A 23,457-nucleotide genomic window follows, 5' to 3' on the forward strand; every position below is an offset into this window, starting at 1 on the left:
TCTAAAAAAAAATTAGCCAGCTGTTATTTGTGTGCGTATCTTTCGGGAGCATAGCAGACAGTTTTGACTTGTAGCTGAACCCAAATACTGCTGTTGGTCAAAGACCAAGACTCCTTAAAAGAGGTTGGGTCCCTTACTGAATAGTTTAAGCATCAGAGACTATGCATTTCAGCACTAGCCTGGTAGCCATGGGCAACAAGGAATTCCATGTAGGTGAGTGAGATGGAGTGCTTTGTCCCTTTTCTGCAGCCAGCATAGAAACACAACAGACTGCAGAAGGGATCAAACTCATCATCACTCGTCAGCTAGCCCCAAGTAGGTTAGTATACATTTCTCTTTTTTTGCATTCTTATAGCTTTTGTGGACTTCTTTACAAGGTTGTATTATTTTGTAGAGTTAACAACAATTTTACCTAATTTAGTATCTTATCCATCTTTTTAATTTGTTTGTGGGTGACTTTTAAAAAGTGGCAGCAAATGACTCCTATTGAAACCTGAGGCAGTTAGAACAGGACCAGAAAGGGACCAGAACTCCCTTTATCAACCCTATTAGGCTAGACAAGCTTGGATTTTGTGTAAAATTTAAGAGAACTGTTCTGTTTATTGGACCTAGTAGTAAACCCTAACACTAGACTTTGTACCTCTCTCAACATAAGAGGTGGGCATTCCTTCCCTCCATAGGCATGGTTAGTTCTGGACTTCTCCTTGAGTGTTGGGCAGGAGATTGCTTTGGGATTATTGTTTTAGTTTTGTATGCTGCCTTTTTGCTTCCTATAGTCACTTCTCAATATCCAACATGATATGGATTCTTCCCTTTTTTATATATATCTGCCTTCTGAGCCATAGTGGGTGATTCTAGCAGTTTTTATTTTGCCTAAAGTATGGAGGAGCATTGAGTAAAAGAGACAGTCAAAGACTGAATTGGAAGTATAGGTAGTTCTGTGAACATTGTGATCAAATATGGAGGACCAAATCACACTTCTGATAGTACAGATAGAGAAAGCATTGCTTTTAAGTCAGGGTTCCTGGTTTGTCTTATGTTTCTTTTCTACTGGCTAGAATATGTAGATTTAGCATAGTTATAATGCTTGTTTACTGATCATAATGAATATGGTACTGTCTGTTTAAACACTCCTAAATGCCTCAAACAGCTTTTTCCTAATTTGCAGGTGAACTTTTCCCAGTCCTGAATATAGCTTGAGTATATGGCGCTTTGTCAAATGATCAGCTACAAAGTCACAGCTGTTCTCTATTCCAAGAGTAGCAGATATTTTAAAGTTAAATCATTTTTTCTGCATAGGTGAGGTTGAGACATTTCCTTGACATTTCTGAAGTCTATGTTATGTTCAAGAGTTGATATTCTGGCAGATGCTGCATTTGTAACACTTCTGGCTCTTCCCATGCCTTGTCCAGGGTTTTCAACGTAGTCTTTAAGAATGAACACATGGGAAGAGTAGCTTTTGCATATTGTGAAGAAAGCATACTAGAGAAAATATTTTGGGTGAAATCCAGTTCAAGCGGAACAGCTTTTGATCCAGCTGAGGAGTCTGCTAACATAAGAGAAGGGAAGGTGATTTTTGCTGATTTTCTCCTTCCCACTGCAGCCTCCTGCAGCACCTTCCACACTATTCTGGAGGGTCACCCAACAGTTTGGAACAAATTTTCAACAGGCATGGTGGGAAGGGCAAATTGTCAAAAATCACCTCTCCTTGCCTAACGTTAGTAGACACCTCAGGTGGGCCAAAAGCCATTCTGTGAGCAAAATGGCAACATTTTATTTCACCCTTTGTTTTTAGAAACGTTAATGATGATGATGATGATAATGGAGTTTTTAAAGAACAAAATACACTGTGGTTTCATATTCTTCTTCTTCTTCCCATAAAATATTAATAGTCATTTAGATAGTGCTTTCTTAGTGTTGAGCCTCCTTTCTATATGTTATCAAAGTTATTCTAATAAATATGAGGGGCTGAAGTTGAGAGTGTCTTCTCAGCAGCCACCCAGTGAGTTCATGGCTAAGGTGAGCTCCTGGCTTGCATCTAAAACCCTTAGTTCCTATGTTGCTGCTGCTTTCATTCATGCTGGACAGCTTATTTAAAGTGGCTTAAGCTTCAATCACTTTTTGACTTAGCCAAAAACCAATTCTACATCTAATTTCTGGCTAACAGCTACTATACATCTATGTTCATAGCTTGTCTGATTGTGGAAGGTAGCCAAAACTTGTGAGCTGGCTCTTTTTAACTTTATAGATGTGCTGGTTTGTTAACCAGAATCTTTATTTTTCTCTGTCGGTAAAACTGTAACCCCTTCCATCTATGAATGCTGTTTTGAAACAAAGTTCAGCATCAACTATGACTGTTGTTTCCTCATCGGAGACTTACAAGTAGGAACCAATGTAGAAATCATTTTGACGCTAAGGCAATTTCAGTTACTGTTGTTGTTAGAGATTCGTTTCTGACGCTGAACGTGTTGATCATTTGTATTATAATTGTATGGCCAAGCCCACCCAACAAACTTCCTCAAAAGAAAATTTTCTGGACTGGCCTTTCTCGTCTGTCACAGAAGACTCTGAGATCTCAGATCTCTTTACTGCAAACCTTCCTCCACCCTGCAAAGCTTTATACCCATGATAGCTAGAGACTCTGTTCCAAAATATTTATGTGCATTATTCAGATTACAGATATGATTAATCTTATAACTGAATCTGTTCTATTAGATGGCTAAGGTTTTGAAGGATCATGGATCAGGGAAGGGGAATCTGCTGTCTGGCAATTTGTTACCCTGCCCAGGTTTCTTTAATGTGAGTCAGAAGTTAATCCAGAAGCATTCAGTGCCAGAAGAGATATGATGGATTAGATAGTCATAGGTGGAAACAGCATTATTATTGTTTTTCTGTATAGAGTTGAATGGGACCTTGAGGATCATCCAGTTGAAGTCTCTGCAATTGTAGGTTTCCATTGTTGTACCATTTTTTTAAGGTTAAGGAAGATGATTGCATAACTTCTCTGGACGACTCATTCTAGTGCCCAACTATTTTTATAATATTGAAGAGTTTTCTGATATCCACCTTCAGCCTACTGCAACTCAAGCCTGTCACTCCCTCTTCTCATTGGCAACCATATTTGAAATATATGTTTATTGGCATATTTTATAAAATATGGTTACCAATGCTAGATAGCATTACTTTAGCCCTGTTTAGGGAAGTTTTTAATGTTTGATGTTTTATTGTGTTTTTCATACTCTGTTGGGAGCCACCTTGAGTGGCTGAGGCAACCCAGTCAGATAGGCAGCATACAAATAATAAAATCACTATTATTATTATTAGCTGAGACCTAAGCAGTGCTAAACAAGGTCAGTATTGCTGCTTCCTATGGCTTAAATATAGCATTATGTTAAAGGAGATGAACCCAAAATGTGTTTTTTGGCAATCCTGTCTACTGCTGACTTGCTTTCAGTTGTGGCCAATTATAACCTTGGCCATTCTCCACTGTATTCAAGTCTAGATAATTTCTTCAATTTTGTTTTAAGTATTTTCCTCCCAAGTTATAGCTGTTAAATTGCATTTTATTACTTTAAGACAAGACAGATAGCCAGTGCTTTCTCTCAGTATTTTTTTATCTGTTCTACTAGTTTTAGTCTGACTAATTTGTGGGCTCAGTGCGCTGTAACCCAACCACAGTCTCCATGGTTGGGATGACTAAAAGGTAAAACAAAATTGAACCCCGAATAAGTAAAAACATTAAATTGCCCCCAACATTTCCATGATCACATAGTCTCTGTTTTCTAAAATGACGTTGTGAGCAAATGAAGTAGTTGATTTAAAAAAGAACAAAAACAGTGAACCTTTTTAAAACTAGCATTTGTGTATACAAGCTGGGGCTTCTCTGCAGTTAAGAGTCACCATGGGAATGTCACTGGCTCAGCTGGCTTTTGGCCTCAAGGGTGAACTGTTGATCATATGTCATATGTCTGCACCTGTTAGCATATACGCTTAGTACCATTTTTGCTAATGACCTTGGCAGCAAAGTTGCACCTGTGAATTCATTCACATTTTGCCCCATCTTGTCTTTTTGGTGGTGCTGGGGTAGCTATTAATAACATTTATTGTTACAGAGTGGGCAGGTTGTTATGATTAATTTTCATAGCATATTTGAATTTAGAATTTCTTTTAGCCTTTTGATTGCATAAAGAGAGCAGAGCTACATAAATGAGATATTGATAGAATTTCACTGGCTTCTTTGGTATAATGTATCCGCTGTGTTGAGCTGAGTATCAGTAATCATTTCCCAGCCATAACATGGTGGTGGGTTGCCACAAATCCTAGTTATTTTGAGATATTTTGTCAGATGATTTTTGAAAATCCAATTTAATAATGGCTTGATTATAGTTCTAGCTACATGTTTAGCAACAAGCTGAAAGACTTCTCAATATCTGGTGAAGCAAATACTTCTTTTTACAAACATTTCTTTTTGTATTATATATTCTGCTATAGCTTAATAACACTGTCTTTAATAATGCTGTTTATCAGCCACCTAAGACAGAAGGCTTGCCGATCAGAAGGTCGGTGGTTCGAATCCCCGCGACGGGGTCTGCTCCTGTTGTTCAGTCCCGGCTCCTGCCCACCTTGCAGTTCAAAAGCACGTCAAATTGCAAGTAGATAGATAGGTACTGCTCCGGTGGGAAGGTAAACAGTGTTTCCGTGCGCTGCTCTGGTTCGCCAGAAGCAGCTTAGTCATGTTGGCCACATAACCCGGAAGCTGTACGCTGGCTCCCTCGGCCAGTAAAGCGAGATGAGCGCTGCAACCTCAGAGTTGTCTGCAACTGGACCTAATGGTCAGGGGTCCCTTTACCTTTACCTTTAAGACAGAAGTAGACTGACAAGTCTGTAATATCCTTGGTCTACCTTTAAAAAAACTGGCATTGCTTTGACTACTTTCCAGTTCAAATATATAACTTAGTGATAAGTCACATACTTTTTGTAAAAGATCAGCAATTTCATACCTGAGTTCCTTTTAACTCTGGGTGAATGCCACCCAGCTTCAATAAGTTGCCAGTTTTGAACTTGACAATCAGTACTAAAGCCACATCTAAAAATATTTGACATAGTTATTCTGATGCAATCCGCCAACACAGTTGTTCAGGTACAGGTAGCGCTCCAAAAGTTTCTTCAGTAAAGACAGAATTCATTTAGACTCCAGTACAATTTTCTTATCCATCTTCAGCACACATATTTATTCATTTATTACATTTATATCTCATTATTCTCAGAGGAGCTCAAGGAGGCACACATAGTTCCCTCCTCCCCATTTTATACTCACAGCAATCCTGTGAGATAGATTAGGCTGAGAGATGGTGACAAACTCCAGATCACCCAGTAAACTTTCTGGTCGAGTGGGAATTTGAACCCTGGTCCCCCAGTCCTAGTCCACCACTGTTAATCAGCACACCACTGGCTCCTTTTAATGGCTTGTCATTTGATGATTCTACTGTCCCCAGTTTCCTGCTTGGGATAAACCAGACTTCCCCAGCCTGGTGTCCTCCAGGACTATTTATGAGATTACTAAAAAGGAAGGTTGCTTTTTATTTCTGAGTCTTTGAAATATACTTCAACGGAATATTTTTACCTGGTCTGTAATTATGAAATGTTGCTCAAAAGTGAACTGAGATTGTTGACAGAAAAGAATGCTTTAACCCACGGTTGCTTTGTGAGATAGTTCAAATATTTGTTTTCTTTCCCCCCCTTGTGTTATATTTCTTCCCATATTGAAAGCTCACATTCAAAATATGCTTTCTCAAAGGAATATTTATCTAGCAGGGACCAGATACTTTTTGTCTTTAAAAGATGCTCAGGAGAACTGCAGAATAGTTTCCCGTGGACATGCTGTGATAATAGCTTCATAGGAGCCTTCTGTCAGGTACATTCTACTTAGCTGCTGAATGAACCACGAGGTTTCAGCCAGCTCTGTTTAAAATGAATACATTGTCTTCCCTACTTCCCCAAGATTAAACTTTGATAAAACAGCATGGCTGGACCGAATTATTTCAGAAACAAATTATATATTTAAAAGCCTTTGATGAGCTGGTTACAAAGTAAGGTGAAGGGAAGCCAAGTAGATGTGCCTTTGTTGTAGTACAGTACATATTTGTAAATAAACTTGGCATATGACTGCAAGTATCTAGAGGGTTTTAAAGGGAGTCCATTAACTCATCCATTTGCTTGAAGCTTTGTTGTTGTTGTTGTATGCTAGCTGATTAAATGCATTTCCATTGAACAATTGATTTTTTTTTCTTTTTTACATTTGAAAGCTGTTAAAAAAAGCCTCAAAACCGCATTCAAAATCCCAAGCACTGTGGCCACAGTGCTACCTTCATAATACAACATGCTAGCAGGAAATACCAGTTTATCCGGACTTAATTATTAAGCATCCACAATGCACATTCATAACATGAGAATAGAAGTACTTCTTTCAGTTAATTTATAAGGAGCAATTGTGGTAAGGGCAGGACACAAGGGGAGTGGTGTCTAAGAAAAGCTATTAGCTGGTTTCTGTTGTTCTGAGGCAGCAAATGTCAATTTAGATACATACACTGCCTCAGATAAATGGCAGTACAGTATTAGGATTTTTGATCAACAGACTGGGGGTTCTGTTCCTGGCTCCCTTGTATGACCCAGTGGAAGCAATATGATTCCTGTGTGTATGTACATACTTCCTAATTTCTTTCTGTTTGAAAGTTTTTTGCATGGAGGTAGGCTTGAAAAAATGTTTTTATATAGTCCCCTGTGTGAGGCCACAATATTCACTGGCCTTTCTAAGCATCCAACAAGAATTGGAATTTTGATATTTGTTTAGGTGAATGCAGTACTTTGTAATACAAATAATAAAGTGAGAGATGACCAACAGGAAAGGTGTATTTGAGAATGTTAGCATTAGTTTGGCTTTGGCAACTGGGTGAACTAATTTACAATAGTTGAGTAGGAGGGGAGGAGAGATACCTAGGTCAGCAAGTTCTTTTTGTACGTCAAACAATCAGTGCTTTTGTATACAGTATACTTGATGTAACAGAATATATTGAAGCCATTATTGTGTATGATTTGATCTATATTGCATGTAACTCTCATTGAGTTTAAAGCAATAATAAAGTTTCAGCAAAAAAAGAGGAAGAGCAAACAGGTTTGTGTTGTTGGGATTAAGGAAGACCAGATTAATTAAGTGAAAGATGCATTCTTGGTGGCTGGCTGCTTCGTATTTCACTTTCTAAAATGATCCTGTTTTCCCTCCCCTCCTTCTTGTTACAGGTTGCCATGGGAATCTTATGATAATCTGAGAGGAAATAAGTCCTGGTAACATTGCCGTTACTCATGATGTGCCTGAAGTGAAGAGGAAGGGAAACACTTAACATATCGAAGTGCCAAGGCTCTGCTCTGTCATGGCTACGGACTCTGGTGAATCAGCCAGCACAGAGGAATCAGAGAAACCTGATGGAGTCTCTTTGGAAGGTAGGGACTCCTCTGCTGTTGCCCCTTTGACCATGGAGACCAGGACCAAGGAGGATGTCAACACACCTGCCTCTGGGGCAACTACAGAGAGGAAAAGGTTTTTCCGAAAGAGTGTGGAGATAATGGAGGATGAAAAGGCCTTGGAACCCACTCCAAAGGATGAACAGGAGCAGTTTGTGGTGGGTGACCAGAGGGTGGCTCATCTTTCTTCCAGCGGTCTGGTGGCAGGCCAGGAGGCCAGATGTGAGCATGGCTCGAAGGTGAATTTGGAAGCTTCTAAGGAAAGAACCAAGAAAGAAATAGAAGAGGAGGCCGAGATGAAGGCTGTGGCTACATCGCCTGGAGGAAGGTTTCTGAAATTCGACATTGAGCTGGGGAGAGGGGCCTTCAAAACAGTGTTCAAGGGCCTGGACACAGAAACCTGGGTAGAAGTTGCTTGGTGTGAATTGCAGGTTAGTGTAGATGAGTTCCATCGGTCATTCATGTGTCTGTCTGGTGTTCAGAAGGGCTAACTTTGTCCAGCTTTTGAGAGGTACATTTTGGGATATCCAGAAACCTACATGACTAGAGTGGTCATACTGCAGAGGCTTCTAATGCAGGAACTAGCAACTTGTATGGCATCTTGAGAAAGCTGGCTTGCATTTTTTAAAAGAACAAGTTACTAGTCTTCATTGTTACAGATAAAAATATACAGTGGTACCTCGGGTTACATATTCTTCAGGTTACAGACGTTTCAGGTTACAGACTCCGCTAACCCAGAAATAGTACCTCGGGTTAAGAACTTTGCTTCAGGATGAGAACAGAAATCGTGCTCTGGCGGCACAGCAGCAGCGTGAGGCCCCATTAGCTAAAGTGGTACCTCAGGTTAAGAACAGTTTCAGGTTAAGAACGGACCTCCGGAACGAATTAAGTACTTAACCCGAGGTACCACTGTATTGCTATTTCTGCTAAATTCTTAGAAGCCAGATAATCTGCAATTGTTGGGCCACAGGTCTTTCCACTACTTCTGCCTCCTGCACTTCATTGCCACTTCTGAAGTATTAACAATTTTGACACCTTTTACTCAGTTCATGTCATAAACTGGGAAAACATCCAATCATGCAGTGCTTGCCCCCCCTAATAAATAAACTGCACCAAATAAAGTACACATGTTAAGTAAATTTATGCAAATTGTCAACAGAACTGTGTTTTGTTGTGGCTTCAGTACATTTTTAAAAGCACTGAATTTCAGCACCCCTTGGCTACATTCCTTGCCTATGATAGGATCTCACCTGAGTTGGTATTACTTCATACAGACTTTTATAATGTATAATATTGAGAGTATCTCAAATAGCAAGGAATTTCTTTTTTTCACCAGTTCACAAACCAACTGACTAATCAATATTTATTTATAAGTAAGCACGGGAAATAATTGCTTATAAATACATGGTTTACATACAGTTTCTGAGTGGTTTCCTAAGCAGACACTATTAATGGGTGGTTTCCTCTAATTTATCATGTACCTTCAGACTATTATCTTAGTGGGATGTTCTCCCAGTGATGGAAGTGTATGTCGAAATGTGGCCATGAAGTTGGAGTATACACTAATTGCTCAGGAAAGTGCTTGCCTCAATTTCCATTCTCAACTAGACATTGCCTGATGTAATGGTTCTAGGGGTTGCTCGTGCGTAAGTTGCCGCCACTCCTGGCTAGGTTACCTGGTTGAACCCTTTCTGTCTGGACAGCCTCTAGCTACGTGGCTGTCTCAGTCGCTGGCAGAATCCGTCAGTGGGCGTTTCTTGAACTTCTTCCAGCAAAGAAGTTCTTTGATGCCAAGTCTCCTCCTACTCTCCCTGCGCAGAAGTCTTCTGTGCAGGGAGGGTGTGGGCAGCGGAGTACCCGTACTCTCTCCGCTGGTCTCCGGCGAGGAGTCTTGGAGCCTCCTCTCCGATTCCCCCATCTGCCCCCCTTCTCCACTGGTGTTACGCTGATTTCCTTCCCCAGCAGATGGGCTGCCTCTCTCCCTACTGGGACCCTCTCCGGCATCCCTCTGGAGCCTTCCCTCCGCTTCTAGCTCCGATGGCAGTTCCCTGACACCTACATTTCTTTCCCTTGCCCTCTTTGCTTTTGCCCTCTATCCATCTCTTGGTTCCATAGCTTCTGTCCTTTGCTATATCTTGACCCTTACTTTAGGCTCCTGCCTCCTCCTCCACTTCTGTTCTGTCCTATTCAGATAGAACTTGTCCCTAGGATTATTTTAGGAAAAGGCCTCATCAAATGTTGGCATCATGTGTATGGAAACATTGCTGAGGGATGGATGAATAATGATGCAGAAGTAGCCAAATTGGTGTGTTCTAGATGTTGTTGGACTACAACTCCTATCATTTCCAACCATTAGCTGTGCTGCCTGAGGCAGATGGGAGCTGAAGTCCATTAACATAAGGGGAGCACTCTTAGCTATGTCTGGGTTCTTTAAAAATTTGCTGCTTCTTCTCCAGGTTTAGTGTTGTCACTCACTTCTCTTTACAGCCAGTAGTTCTGCTGATGTTGCTCATGCCTATGTGTCCACATTCATTCTTAAGTCTTTGCTTCCTTCCAGGTCTGTTAAACACCACCACTTTTGCCCCTTGGTTGCTATGCTTGCCAACAGGATAGAGCTGCAAGTGGGCCGTGGTGTTATGGCTGGTGTGAGTGTCACAAGATGCTTTTTTTCAAATGCAGGTGAAACCTTTTGTGTGCAGTTCATTTGTAGTGCTCTTTGCCAAATTTCAGACAATATTCTTGCCACAGGATGACCAGTTTTTTTAAAAAGGGAAAGGTTCCTGTAACTATGGGCGTAGCCAGGATTTATGGGGGGGGCAGGACACCCATCTGCCATCATCCTCTGTCTGGCTCTGTCTAGCAGATTCAGAATGAAATGTCTCAACAACAGTTCTTTAAAATTACAGTGGTGCCCCGCAAGACGAAATTAATTCGTTCCGCAATTTTTGTCGTCTAGCGAATTTTTCGTCTTGCGAATCACGAAATCCCATAGGAATGCATTGAAAATCAATTAATGCGTTCCTATGGTCAAAAAAAGTCGAAACAAAGCCAAATTTGGTACAACAACAGTTTATTAACTGCTCTTTAAAGTCACACATACTGTAAAGAGCAGTTCAAAAATTGAAGGGAAAATAAATTAACTTTATAAACAAAACATGTCTTTGTTTTTAGACAAAGGAAACAAAGCCGCGAGACGTTTTCGTCTTGCAAAGCAAGCCCATAGGGAAATTTCGTCTTGCGAGGCAAATCGAAAACGGAAAAACCTTTCGTCTAGCGAGTTTTTTGTCTTGCAAGGCATTCGTCTTGCGAGGTACCACTGTACTTTAAATTACATCCCCCCTCTGACCGTAACAACAACAAATGTAAGCTATGAACTCTGCACCAATCTGAATTCTGAACTTGAATAAACTAAACTATATCATTGACAAAGCCTGAGGGCTTTCTGTGGTATAAATAGCCTGTGAGAAACTTCCACTTGTTTCTACACAGGCCCTGCAGGTGCTTGCTTTCAGGAGAAAATGCTGGAAACTATGAGAAGCTTCCAGAACCAAACTACCTGTGATGTGACTGGTCAGTTGGCAGAAGCCATGCCTATCGCTCAGTTGGATTGCCAGTTGCGTCGCTAGAAAGCGCCACAACATACATCATCCAAATGACCGCCCCAAGAATTTCAATTTCAAATATCCTGATTATTTCTACATTTACTAAAGTATTTTTATTTATTCACTTGATGGGGGGGGGCAGCCTGTAACTTTAATAGTTGTGTGTAAAAGGTGGCATTTTGAAAGGAGCAGGGGTGACCAAAAACTCAAAACAATGAAAGATGCAGAAATTCTATTCTTTACATCTTGCCATTTTACTCACTTATGCCAGCAAAGCATTCTGGAGGTGGCAGCAAACAAGACACAAATAGACTTTGGGGTGAGGATATTAAAAAGGGACTAGACAAATTCCTGGTGAATGGGCCCATCATAGGCTATTAGCCATTATAGCTTAAAGGAACTTCCAGGTTCAAAAACCTGTTGGTGAAGGAAAGTGGGAGAGCTGTTGCCTGCTAGCAAATTTCTTGGAAACAGATACTTGGCTACTCTGGGAAACAGGCTGCTTGACTAGGTGGGCCCTGATCCAGCAGGACTCTTACAATGTTTGGCATCTCTGTTGTCAAAGGTAGTTTATTTACTTGTTCTGTAATAATAAACTGGGTGTGGGGTTGGACCAGATGAAGAAGAGTTTGTTTGGATTTGATATCCCGCCTTTCACTCCCCTTCAGGAGTCTCAAAGCGGCTAACATTCTCCTTTCCCTTCCTCCCCCCCACAAACACTCTGTGAGGTGAGTGGGGCTGAGAGACTTCAGAGAAGTGTGACTAGCCCAAGGTCACCCAGCAGCTGCATGTGGAGGAGCAGAGACACGAACCCGGTTCCCCAGGTTACAAGACTACCGCTCTTAACCACTACACCACACTGGCTCTCATGAACCTCGGGGGTCCCTTCCAGCTTTCCAACACTCTGATTCTATTGTGCCCCCATAGTTGTCCTGCTTTGGAACAGATAGACTGTAATAGAGGACTAAGCATATTATGTGAATAGCAGGCGAATGTATTAGAAAGACCATTCAGAGGGAAAGCACCATTTTAAAGCAAGCCAGGTCGTTGCTTGCATTTTCTTTGTAATGGAAAATTGATTTGAGTAGCTATGATTCAAAAAACAGTGTGTGGTTGTTCCCTCACCCGCCCCCATATACCCATCAGTGGGTGGTGGAATAACTACTGAATGCCTAATAATTGGTTTAATCTCCTCCACAGCTAGTTTAGCCTAAGCTCATCAGAATTTTCCATGCCATGCATCTAAACAGCTCCTCTGCAGTGCTGGCTGAGTTTAAAGCAAAGCTTATGCTGTGCCATATTTGTAGCCTTATCAGTTACAACACTCATTGATCCAGCACCACAATCTATATTCTTTCCTCCAGCATTGTCCTGAGCACATCAAAAGAGTAATTTAGCAGGGCTGTTTGTTTGGATACAATATCAAAACAATAAATACAATATGTGACAATTTCAGTTGGTATGTTTGTTACTTAGACCTACTTTTAAATATATTTATTTCAAAGTAAGCCCTATTGGAAGCATCAGAATTAAACTTATTGTGTTTATGAAAAATGTTACTAGCTATATTTTTAACTCATTAATTACTGAATGAAAGTAATTTCTAGTCCTCAAGCTTAAGGAACGTGTTTGACCCCAGATCTTGGTTGTGAATCAACTCCGAGTATTGTTGGTCTACAAAGTTTATATAGGTACTTTCTTAAAATATAGATGCAGGCATTTTAGCTCTGAACGCTTGCTGTGGTAGCAGATTCCATAGCTGGCCACCTCTCTGTGAAGAATGCTTTTGCTATCCCTGCCCAAATTGTTTGAGGGTAGAACATTGTCAGGAGACATGGGTTTTATTCTTGGACTTGCTATTACTTTGCTGTGTGACTGGAATGTATCCTTTTTCTGTGCCCCATCAATAAAAAGTGGATGACATATTTGCAAGAAGATGTAAGTCTTCTTGAAAATTGCAGTATGAGAAGTGCTGCATAACCTTTAAGTCAAATCTTTTGGTACTTGTGATCATTCTGGGGCTTAGAGATGATTAATGCTAGACTGCATCTGCTCAGCTTTTGCTGGGGTTGCTTTATCAGCCGTAATAACTCATTGCCCACTTTACAGTCAGAATCTATTTTAAATCCATTTCAAAGTTTGCCCCAGAAACTTTCCATGCTAATTCCTCTTTCCTTGTGTGCATTGCAGGTAAGGAAGTAATTAAGTCAAATATACATCCCAGCACTGACAAGATTAAAAGATGTTTTATACATGAATGTCAGACCTAGATCACTTCCAGATAGCCTATTTATTGAGCATTTGTCCTGATTTGTTTGCACATTTTCGGGGGGAGGTAAGATGAGATGGGCTGTTTATTGAGCATTTGTTTTGAATGATTGATTTGAATAGAGGTTATATGACATTGCATCAAATGATTGCTGTCCCACACTTTTCAATGCATTTTCCCATCACTTTTTTTTAGCTGCATTGTATTTTTATATTTTATTAACAGGTAGAGTTGGTTTTTATTGGAAATAATAAACTGCTCTGTGGAGGAAGTTCCTCAATAAGCAGGATATATTAAAATAAGGTTTTTTTTAAACTCTTCCTGCCCTTTGTGATCCCAAGGACAGGTCACCATAGCAACTGTTATTTTTCATGTTCCAAAGATGCATATAACCACAGTCACTTAGAGACAGCTGTGATTGAGTGGAACTTAATTTTCTGAAATATATAAATAACTTCCTGATCACTGAGTGAGTTTGTTGAGGCTGATAGGAGCTGGATGGGAGTTGGGAGTTCAACAATATCTGGAGGATCATTTAACTTACTGTATTTTTCGCCCTATAGGACGTACTTTCCCCCCTCCTAAAATGAAGGGGAAATGTGTGTGCATCCTATGGGGCGAATGCAGGCTTTCGCTGAAGCCTGGAGAGCGAGAGGGGTCAGTGCGCACCGACCCCTCTCGCTCTCCAGGCTTCTGGAAGCTATCCTCAAGCCTTGGGAGCCCGGCGGGAGTTTATATGAAGTAGGTGCAAGAAATTAATGGACCTAAGTTAGTCATGGTGGATCTACTCTGAATGAAAATTTGTTGAATACAACCCCTGGGCGTGATCTTTTTTTTTATTTAAAGATATTTATTGAAAGTTTTTAAAATATAGCAAAAAAATGAAAAATAAACATACAAAATAAAAAAACAATTAAAAACACACATTGATTTTCAATAACATAACTTCCGTACACTTATTTCCTCAGACCTCCTCACACCTCCCCTCCCTGTATTCCAATTCAGTTTGCTAGTTCAGCAAATCCTTACCATTAAACTTTTACCCATTTGTGAATCTTTTTTTCATGTCTCCTAAAGCATTACAGCTGGAAACCACTTAGTTTCTATCCAACATCCTTCTAACATTCATTAATTTTACAATATTTCTTTAAATAGTCTTTAAATTTCTTCCAGTCTTCTTTCACCGACTCTTCTCCCTGGTCTCGGATTCTGCCAGTCATTTCAGCCAATTCCATGTAGTCGATCACCTTCATCCGCCATTCTTCCAGAGTGGGTAGATCTTGTGTCTTCCAATACTTAGCGATGAGTATTCTTGCTGCTGTAGTAACATACATAAAGAAAGTTCTGTCCCTCTTTGGCACCAATTGGCCGACAATGCCCAGGAGAAAGGCCTCTGGTTTCTTCAGGAAGGTATACTTAAATACCTTTTTCAGTTCATTATATATCATTTCCCAGAAAGCCTTAATCTTTGGGCATGTCCACCAAAGGTGAAAGAATGTACCTTCAATTTCTTTACATTTCCAACATTTATTATCGGGCAAATGATAGATTTTTGCAAGCTTGACTGGGATCATGTACCACCTGTATACCATTTTCATAATATTCTCTCTTAGGGCATTACATGCCGTAAACTTCATACCTGTGGTCCATAACTGTTCCCAGTCAGCAAACATAATATTATGTCCAACATCCTGTGCCCATATAATCATGACAGATTTCACCGTTTCATCCTGAGTATTCCATTTCAACAGCAAGTTATACATTCTTGACAAGTTCTTAGTTTTAGGTTCTAACAGTTCTGTTTCTAATTTTGACTTTTCCACCTGGAAGCCAATTTTCTTATCTAAGTTATATGTTCCAAAATTTCACAGTATGTCGGCCATTTGGCCTCCATATTGAGCCTTTTCAAAGCTTTCGTTTCCATTGGTGACAACCACCTTGGGGTTTTATTTTCCAACAAGTCTTTGTATCTTATCCAGACATTAAACAATGCTTTCCTGACAATATGATTCTTAAATATTTTATGTGCTTTGACCTTATCATACCATAAATATGCATGCCATCCAAATACATTATTAAAACCTTCTAAATCCAAAATGTCTGTGTTTTCAATAAGTAGCCATTCTTTCAACCAGCAAAAGGCTGCTGATTCATAATAAAGTTTAAGGTCTGGCAGGGCAAATCCACCCCTTTCCTTTGCATCTGTTAATATCTTAAATTTTATTCTGGGCTTCTTGCCCTGCCAGACAAATCTAGAAATATCTCTCTGCCACTTCTTAAAACAATCCATCTTGTCCACAATTTGCAATGTCTGAAATAGGAACAACATTCTCGGCAATACATTCATTTTTATCACAGCAATTCGGCCTAACAGTGAAAGCTTCAAATTTGACCAAATTTCTAAATCTTTTTTCACTCCCGTCCAACATTTTTCATAATTATCTTTAAATAAGTTCCCATTTTTGGCTGTCATATTAATCCCCAGGTATTTCACTTTCTTTACCACAGTCAATCCTGTCTCATTCTGAAACCTATCTCTTTCGATCGGTGTTAAATTTTTCTCTAAAACCTTAGTTTTCAACTTATTCAGTTTAAAGCCTGCCACTTGACCAAATTCCTGAATTAATTCTAAAACCCTTTTGGTACTAGATTCTGGCTCCTGTAACGTCAATACTAAGTCATCTGCAAATGCTCTCAGTTTATATTGTTTAGCTCCGACCTGTATACCTTGAACCAACCGGTCCCTTCTAATCATGTTTAGCAAAACCTCCAGGACCGATATAAAAAGCAGTGGGGAAATTGGGCACCCCTGCCGTGTCCCTTTTTCTATTTTAAATTCTTCCGTAACCACATTATTTACAATTAATTTGGCATTTTGTTCAGAGTATATTGCACCTATACCATTTTCAAAACCTTGGCCTACCCCAATCCCATGTAGGTTCTTCTTCATAAAGCTCCAAGAGATGTTGTCAAAAGCTTTCTCCGCGTCCACAAATATCAAAACTGCTTTAGTGTTTATGTTCACTTCTAGTTTTTCCAAAATATCTATTATATTCCTCAAATTATCAGACAAATGTCTTCCCGGGAGAAAGCCCGCTTGATCTTTATGTATCTCTTCCATCAATACTTTTTTCAATCTCTTGGCTAAAATGTCTGCAAAACAACAACAACAACAAAAAAAAACCCTGGGCGTGATCACTCATGCCTTATTTAAATTGACTGTCAGGAGCCATACTGAATCTCCAGAAGTACAAAATCAATTTCATGCCCTCACCTCGGACAGTGATTCTTGGCCAGAGGAGCAAGAAGAGTGGTTGCAGATCTCAGAAGACACTGAGGTGGCAGTGAAAGGCACAGCGTACAGAATTCCTGCTGCTCCCCAGAGAAGGAAGAGACGTGTGGTGGCGGCGGCGGCGGCAAGTGACTCCCTATGGAGGGGGGCAGAGGCAGCAGTGTGAGGAGGAATGGCTCTCCTTGACCTGATTGTCTTCCTTTCTGAATGACTGCCATAAGTATTGGAACTGAGTGCCAGTCCATTGGAACAACTTCTTAGTGCTTCTTTCCAGCATGTGTATGTTTTTTCAAAAGGAAATTACATCCCTGTTGGTTGGAAATTAAATAAGAAAAAAAAGTCATGTAGGAACAGCATGAAGGTTGCTCTCCCCTCTGAAAGCTTTGGTTAGCAGCAGCACTAACAGCTAAACGCGTAATTCTAGTGCACGTTTGCAGCTGACCACTATGCTCACATTGTTTTTTGCAATCTATTTAGCATGGAATCCTTTGTTTTCACATTTATTTTAAAAAAAACTCTGCCTTCTACATAATGGCAGATTTAACTGTTTTTGGTCTTGCTAAACGGAAGTATCCAATATTGGTTCCTGTGTCTGGTAATTTTTATCCCCGAGTGAAGCACTTCACTGGCACTATAAAATGAGAAATACAAAACCGATAAAATGATTCTTTTTATTAGATTCTCTTCTGTTGTTGAAGACATATGCATACCTTCCAGTTACTTAGAGCTCTTTATCAACAGGAAGTTGGTTCAATAAAATAATATAATAATAAAATAATAAATTTTATTTATATCCCGCCCTCCCCAGCCAAAGCCGGGCTCAGGGCGGCTAACAACAATCAAATAATCAAACAATCAAATAATCTAACATTCTAAAACATTTCATTATAACAATTCATTAAAATCAAATTAATGGCAACCGTTAAGCAAAGTTCTGTGCAGGTTGCCAGAGGAGGGAGTCAGGCTGGGCCCTGGCCAAAGGCCTGGTGGAACAACTCTGTCTTGCAGGCCTTGCGGAAAGATGTCAGGTCCCGCAGGGCCCTAGTCTCTTGTGACAGAGCGTTCCACCAGATTGGAGCCGCAGCCGGGAAAGCCCTGGCTCTAGTTGAGGCCAGCCTAACCTCTCTGAGGCCTGGGACCTTCAGGATGTTTTTATTTGCAGACCGTAGGTTCCTCTGTGGGGCATACCAGGAGAGGCGGTCCCGTAGGTACGAGGGTCCTAGGCCGTATAGGGCTTTAAAGGTTAAAACCAGCACCTTAAACCTGATCCTGTACTCCACCGGGAGCCAGTGCAGTTGGTATAGTACCGGATGAATGTGATCTCGCAGCGAAGACCCCATAAGGAGTCTCACCACGGCATTCTGCACCCGCTGGAGCGTCAGTCTCAAGGGCAGCCCCACGTAGAGCGAGTTACAATAATCCAGTCTGGAGGTGACCGTCGCGTGGATCACAGTGGCTAGGTCAGGGCGAGAGAGATAAGGGGCCAACTGCTTAGCTTGGCGGAGATGAAAAAATGCCGCCTTTGTTATAGTTGTAATCTGCGCCTCCATAGAGAGGGAGGTATCGAAGATTACACCCAAACTCTTAACGGACGGTGCTGGCACTAATTGCACCCCCGCAAGAGATGGGAGTTGCCCCCCCAATCCCATATCGTCCCGTCCCAGCCAGAGGACCTCTGTCTTCGAAGTATTTAACTTCAACCGGCTCCCACGTAACCATCCAGCCACAGCTTCCAAACATCTGGTCAGTGTGTCTGGGGCCGAGTCAGGATGGCCATCCATCAACAGATAGAGTTGGGTGTCATCGGCATACTGATGGCAACCCAGCCCAAAAAAGATCAGATTAATTAAAAGTGTTCTCTTTTCTACTTGCAATTTATGCACATTTAACTTGTGCACGTTCAGCTTTGCACACTGAACAAAAAAATAATCAAAAAGAGGTGGAAAGAGACTTTAGCAGTCCCATCCACCACGGAATCCAATTGGAACCCAACGTGTTTTGACTATACACAATTTTGGCTTTAGGCAATATCCCCACAGCATAACCCCCCTTAAAGTTAAGAGTTGCTTGTATGAGAAATTGATTCAAAAAGTATATGGTCTCAAAACATGGATTCAGTAAGGGTAGATCATATAATTGGTAGCAATACCAACAAGGCCATAAATTCATTATTTTACTACATTTAAAGAGATATTTGACCACATGGAATAAGGAAAGCAAATCTTTAATTTTAGAAAATGAAGATGAATGTAAGACTTTACAAGCATAAGTACCTTCTGCTTTTCATCCGTTGCCTATATGGCCCCCATCTTCCATCGCTTATATTTTTTAAGCCAGGCAAAATGTTTGCCCTTCTGCCCTCCAATATTAAGCAGCTATCAGAATTTCCGAGTGCCATTTAGACTATTGTTTATTTTGGCTTATTAAAAGGTAAGAGATTATGTTGGAACATCAGTCATTTTAAAAGGTAATGAACAAAAAGGAAACATAGAAACTGAACTAGTCATGGAAATTGGCTTCATAGGCAGGTGATCAGCACTTAAGTAAACAGTGGCTCTTTGTCTTTGTTCCAAAGCTGTTGGAAAAGTTTTGTCTTTGCAACTGCAAAGAGTGACTGACATTGGGGTGTCTTACAAAGCATCAGACACTTATGTGGAAGGAAAAGAAAGTTTGGTGACAGAGGTCTGCTTAATTCTCAGATAAGCTGGTTAAAGCAGTAATGGTAGTTATCAAGAGTAGAACAATATATGTAGCTGCTCCCTACAGATTTTAATATCTGTATGGATTGTAATTGCTGGCAGACATGGAGTGATTTATGGGAAGGTATTCTGTTGACCATAAGGGACGCGAGTGGTGCTGTGGGTTAAACCACTGAGCCTAGGGCTTGCCGATCAAAAGGTCGGCGGTTCAAATCCCCGTGACGGGGTGATCTCCCGTTGCTTGGTCCCAGCTCCTGCCAACCTAGCAGTTCGAAAGCACAAAGTGCAAGTAGATAAATAGGTACCGCTCCAGCGGGAAGGTAAACAGCATTTCTGTGCGCTGCTCTGGTTTGCCAGAAGTGACTTAGTCGTGATGGCCACATGACCCGGAAGCTGTACGCCGGCTCCCTCGGCTAATAAAGTGAGATGAGTGCCGCAACCCCAGAGTCATCCGCGACTGGACCTAATGGTCAGGGGTCCCTTTACTTTTACCTTTATTCTGTTGACCAGTCAGCCAATACAGGCAGGATTTGTGGTGCTATATGGTTACATGTGCAAAGCCACCCAGGGGCTTTCTGTTCTTAGCTTGGATTGCGCAGCTTTGCAGTAGAAAGGCTAGACTTGATGACATAAGCCCAAACTGACTGGCTATGTTGCAGTTTCTGTACTATTTCTTGGGACCAGCTTTTAAGAGAAGATGATGTATGAAAGAAATTGAAAGATCTGGACTGACTTCCCACTTTCTGCAGAAAGAATGGCATTCTTTAACCATTTGCAGCCCTTCGTTTCAACTATCTGCAAAAAATGGAGGGGAAAATTCTGTAAAACTCTTGTGAAGCTTTGATTGTTCTGCATACTGGGGTTAGTGAGTGCTGAAAGTGTATATGATTGTTTTTAGTTTCTAATGGTTAGAACCATCATGTTAATAATTATTGCACATGCTGTGTAAATGCAAACACTGGTCTATGTTCCAAAGAGGTTGTAGCTCAGTGGGCTTATATAAGTGAACAAGAGACCTCTTTTGCTAAGTAAGCATATGTTTCTTTTATTTAGTCATGGAAAATAAAAGATGACCCTGGACAGCTAAACTACAGAAGAGACTTTGGGATTAAAACCTACTGTAAAAAATGACAATTGCATAAGTTAAGAAAGGGAAGCATAAGACCATTACATAAATTAATAGATTTTGCATAAAACTGTCTCTAAATGGTACGAACAGATAATTTGCCATTGTAACTTGTCACCTTTTTAAAAAGAACAACAGAACAAACAAAGGCTTTAAAATCTATCCTGTTGTTAGGGAGGGAAAGAAATTAGCATATTATATAGTTCAGTGAAGCAGAAAAGTTTCCTGTTCCAGTGCCTGTTTTGCTAATGGCTTGATTTCTTGGTGGGCCAATTAACCATTTTTATGTTTATGGATGGATAAACCTGCTTAACTGCTTGCTTGGAGTGCATTAGTGGGGATATTTAGCTTATAGTGAGTAGTCTCAGCAAGGCACTTTGTTGCATGACACCCACTAACATATACACCTTTCTATAACTAAGTGAGGACATTATACAGTAGTAAGCCCAACTATCTTAAGCATAAGACATCCCCAGCTGATGCCTGCCTTAATTTCTAAGGTAGGAGACAGCATATCTTCTTTTTGTAACCTCATGCCATAGGATAACTGCTCTTCAAATTGGCAAGCTGTTTCTAATATGTAACTTTATTCTACTTTCCAGTAGGTTATTTCTTGTCCTGTCTTCTGGGCAGGATGAACAATTCTCTGTTTTTCATTTTTTGAGATACATTTGTAAAACTCTCATATTAGCTCCCCGCCTCCTTTTCTTGAGGCCGTATATAATTAGCTGTTTCAAACTTTCTGCATACTGTGTGCTTTCTAACCTAAACTTACTGTTTTCTAAATTATTTCCAGCTTAAAGTTTCATGGAACAAAAATGCCCAGAACTGAACACAGCACTGCACGTGAGGTCTTAATAGTGCTCAGTGGAATGCTACTAGCTATGTTTTACCTCCTCAGTTGGAGGCAGTATGCCCCTGAAGGCCAGTTGCTGGGAATCACAACTGGGGAATGCTATCTTGCTCAGGTCTTTCTACAGGCTTTCCTTTGGCATTTGGTTGGTCACTCAAGAAAGGATAGTGGTCCATTTGGGACAGGCCTGGCGGCTGTCCAAAAACAAAGAGGGGGGAATGTAGGGGAACAGTTAGGATCACCCCCAAAACACTAAAACTGTTCATTAATCCCCCCCCCCAGCCAGGCCTCGTTTCAAGCATTAAAACTGCATTTTCCTCTAAGACAAAAAGCATTAACTAAAAAGATTGCAACAAAGGTAGAGAACAGTCCAATGTTTCTCAGGCCTTTCTCATGCCTTCTGGCCTTGCTAAAAAACAACATTGCAACTTACTTTCTGTCTGGGAACCATGCCAGAACAAGAGATTGAAACATATCTGAACACTCTGAAACCCCTTTCCTGGGAAGGGTGCCAAGAGTCCCAATAGTCCCAAGACAGCTTTCTGTTCATGCTCAGAGGAACTCATGGGCAGGACTCCTGAGGGAGGAGAAAGGAGGAGGGAACTGATCCGGGGTATATATGCTTGTGCATATGACTGTGAACTTTGTGCATGCTTTTTGTGACTTATCACACTTGCTCCTTCTACCAGTTCATGGATGGTAGAAATAAAAGCCTTTTCTCGAAACTATTCCTTGAGTGTCTGTTGACTCCCACTTCCCTTTCCCAGGCGCAAAATTTTTCCCACCCGAGGGCAAAGCCTCATAAGGCTACAGTATGTCCCTGAAGGCCAATTGCTGGGAATCACAACTGGGGAATGCTATCTTGCTCAGGTCTTTCTACAGGCTTTCCTTTGGCATTTGGTTGGTCACTGAAAACAGAATCCTGAACTAGACAGATGTTCCATTGGCCTGATCCAGCAGGCTGTTCTTATGTACTTTTCCTGAGTCTTACAAATGATAGCCCAGATTTCATATTCTCTGACCACTAGTACAACGGCTGTTGTGCTAGCATAAGGGTGAGAATCATGGTTTGGCAGAATGAAATCCATCACAACTATTACACTAGCAGAAGTTGGTGAAACTGGTTGTGCAACAGGAAGTATTTGTTCTATAGCCATCTGTTGTGCAACCAGTCACAAGAACCATGCTGGCTTCCTGGACCTTCCCATTTATTTATTTATTTATTTCATTTATTTGACTTCTTAGTCGCTTGTCACCTAGCAGGTCTCCAAGGGACTCGTACAGAAGAACATAAACATAGGCACACTATAAAATAGAACCATTCTGCTAATGCAACAGGGCTAAGGGACTTTCACTTAGCACCACATTGAACTTCGTTGATGGTTCTGCTGATCGCATAGCCAAAAATGGCATTTGTCTTTTGCATCCTAATTTTTGACTTATGGCTCAGTGGTTATTCTGGATAATCAGCTAACTGTTTAACCAGGAACTGATTTGTTGACAGTCAGCAATTGACCAATTAACAAAAGGTTCCATTTGAAACAAAGCTCGCTTGTTGTAAATTAACCTAGCGTGAATTTGGAGTGCAGTTCTAGGTGGGGCCTTTGATGCCAGTTCAGTTTGTGTGAACCAGTGGGAAAAGGATGGTGTCCGATTCCTGAATGCTATTCAAAACTCATTATTGTCAATGGAAAATAAATGGCAAGTACAAATATATTCTTTCTCCTCCCCAAGCTAAACGTGCGTGTGTGAGTGTGGAAAATAATTTCTGGGTGCACTACATATGTCATGAGTCAAGTTTCTGTGTCAGCAGTATTTCTTTATGGAATTTTAGGGGGGATGCTGAAAGTCATCTAGTCCAACCCCCCAAAGAATCTAAACTAAAGCATCCCTGACAGATGGCCAGCCAACCTCTGCTTAAAAATGTACAAGGAAGGAGAGTCCACCACTTTCTGAGAGAGTCCGTTCCACTGTCCAACAGCTCTTACTGCAAACTGTTAAGTTGCATGACTTAATTGGTTGCATTAAGTCAATAACATCAAAAACAATTACTCTATAATCAGTTGCATTTCAGCCAGCCTGAAGGAAACAATAAAAT

At 40.7% G+C, this 23,457-nt stretch overlaps 1 protein-coding gene across 25 annotated transcripts in view; it reads left to right on the forward strand.

The window, feature by feature from the left end:
- The window catches only part of WNK3 (WNK lysine deficient protein kinase 3), a 92,882-nt gene that overhangs the window by 5,692 nt on the left and 63,733 nt on the right, over positions 1-23,457 (forward strand). For 24 of the 25 annotated variants that reach the window (XM_081175656.1, XM_081175647.1, XM_081175636.1 and 21 more), the window contains exon 2: positions 7,297-7,949. In XM_081175656.1, coding sequence (XP_081031782.1) covers positions 7,428-7,949 — 522 coding nt within the window. In that variant the 5' untranslated portion in view covers positions 7,297-7,427. Of the gene's footprint in view, positions 1-249; positions 320-7,296; positions 7,950-23,457 lie in introns of all 25 variants that reach the window. The other variant, XM_081175654.1, reaches the window with a different exon arrangement.

This window comes from Podarcis bocagei, assembly GCF_964188305.1.
Source record: "Podarcis bocagei genome assembly, chromosome: 17".
In the NCBI taxonomy this organism is placed as follows: Eukaryota; Metazoa; Chordata; class Lepidosauria; order Squamata; family Lacertidae; genus Podarcis; species Podarcis bocagei.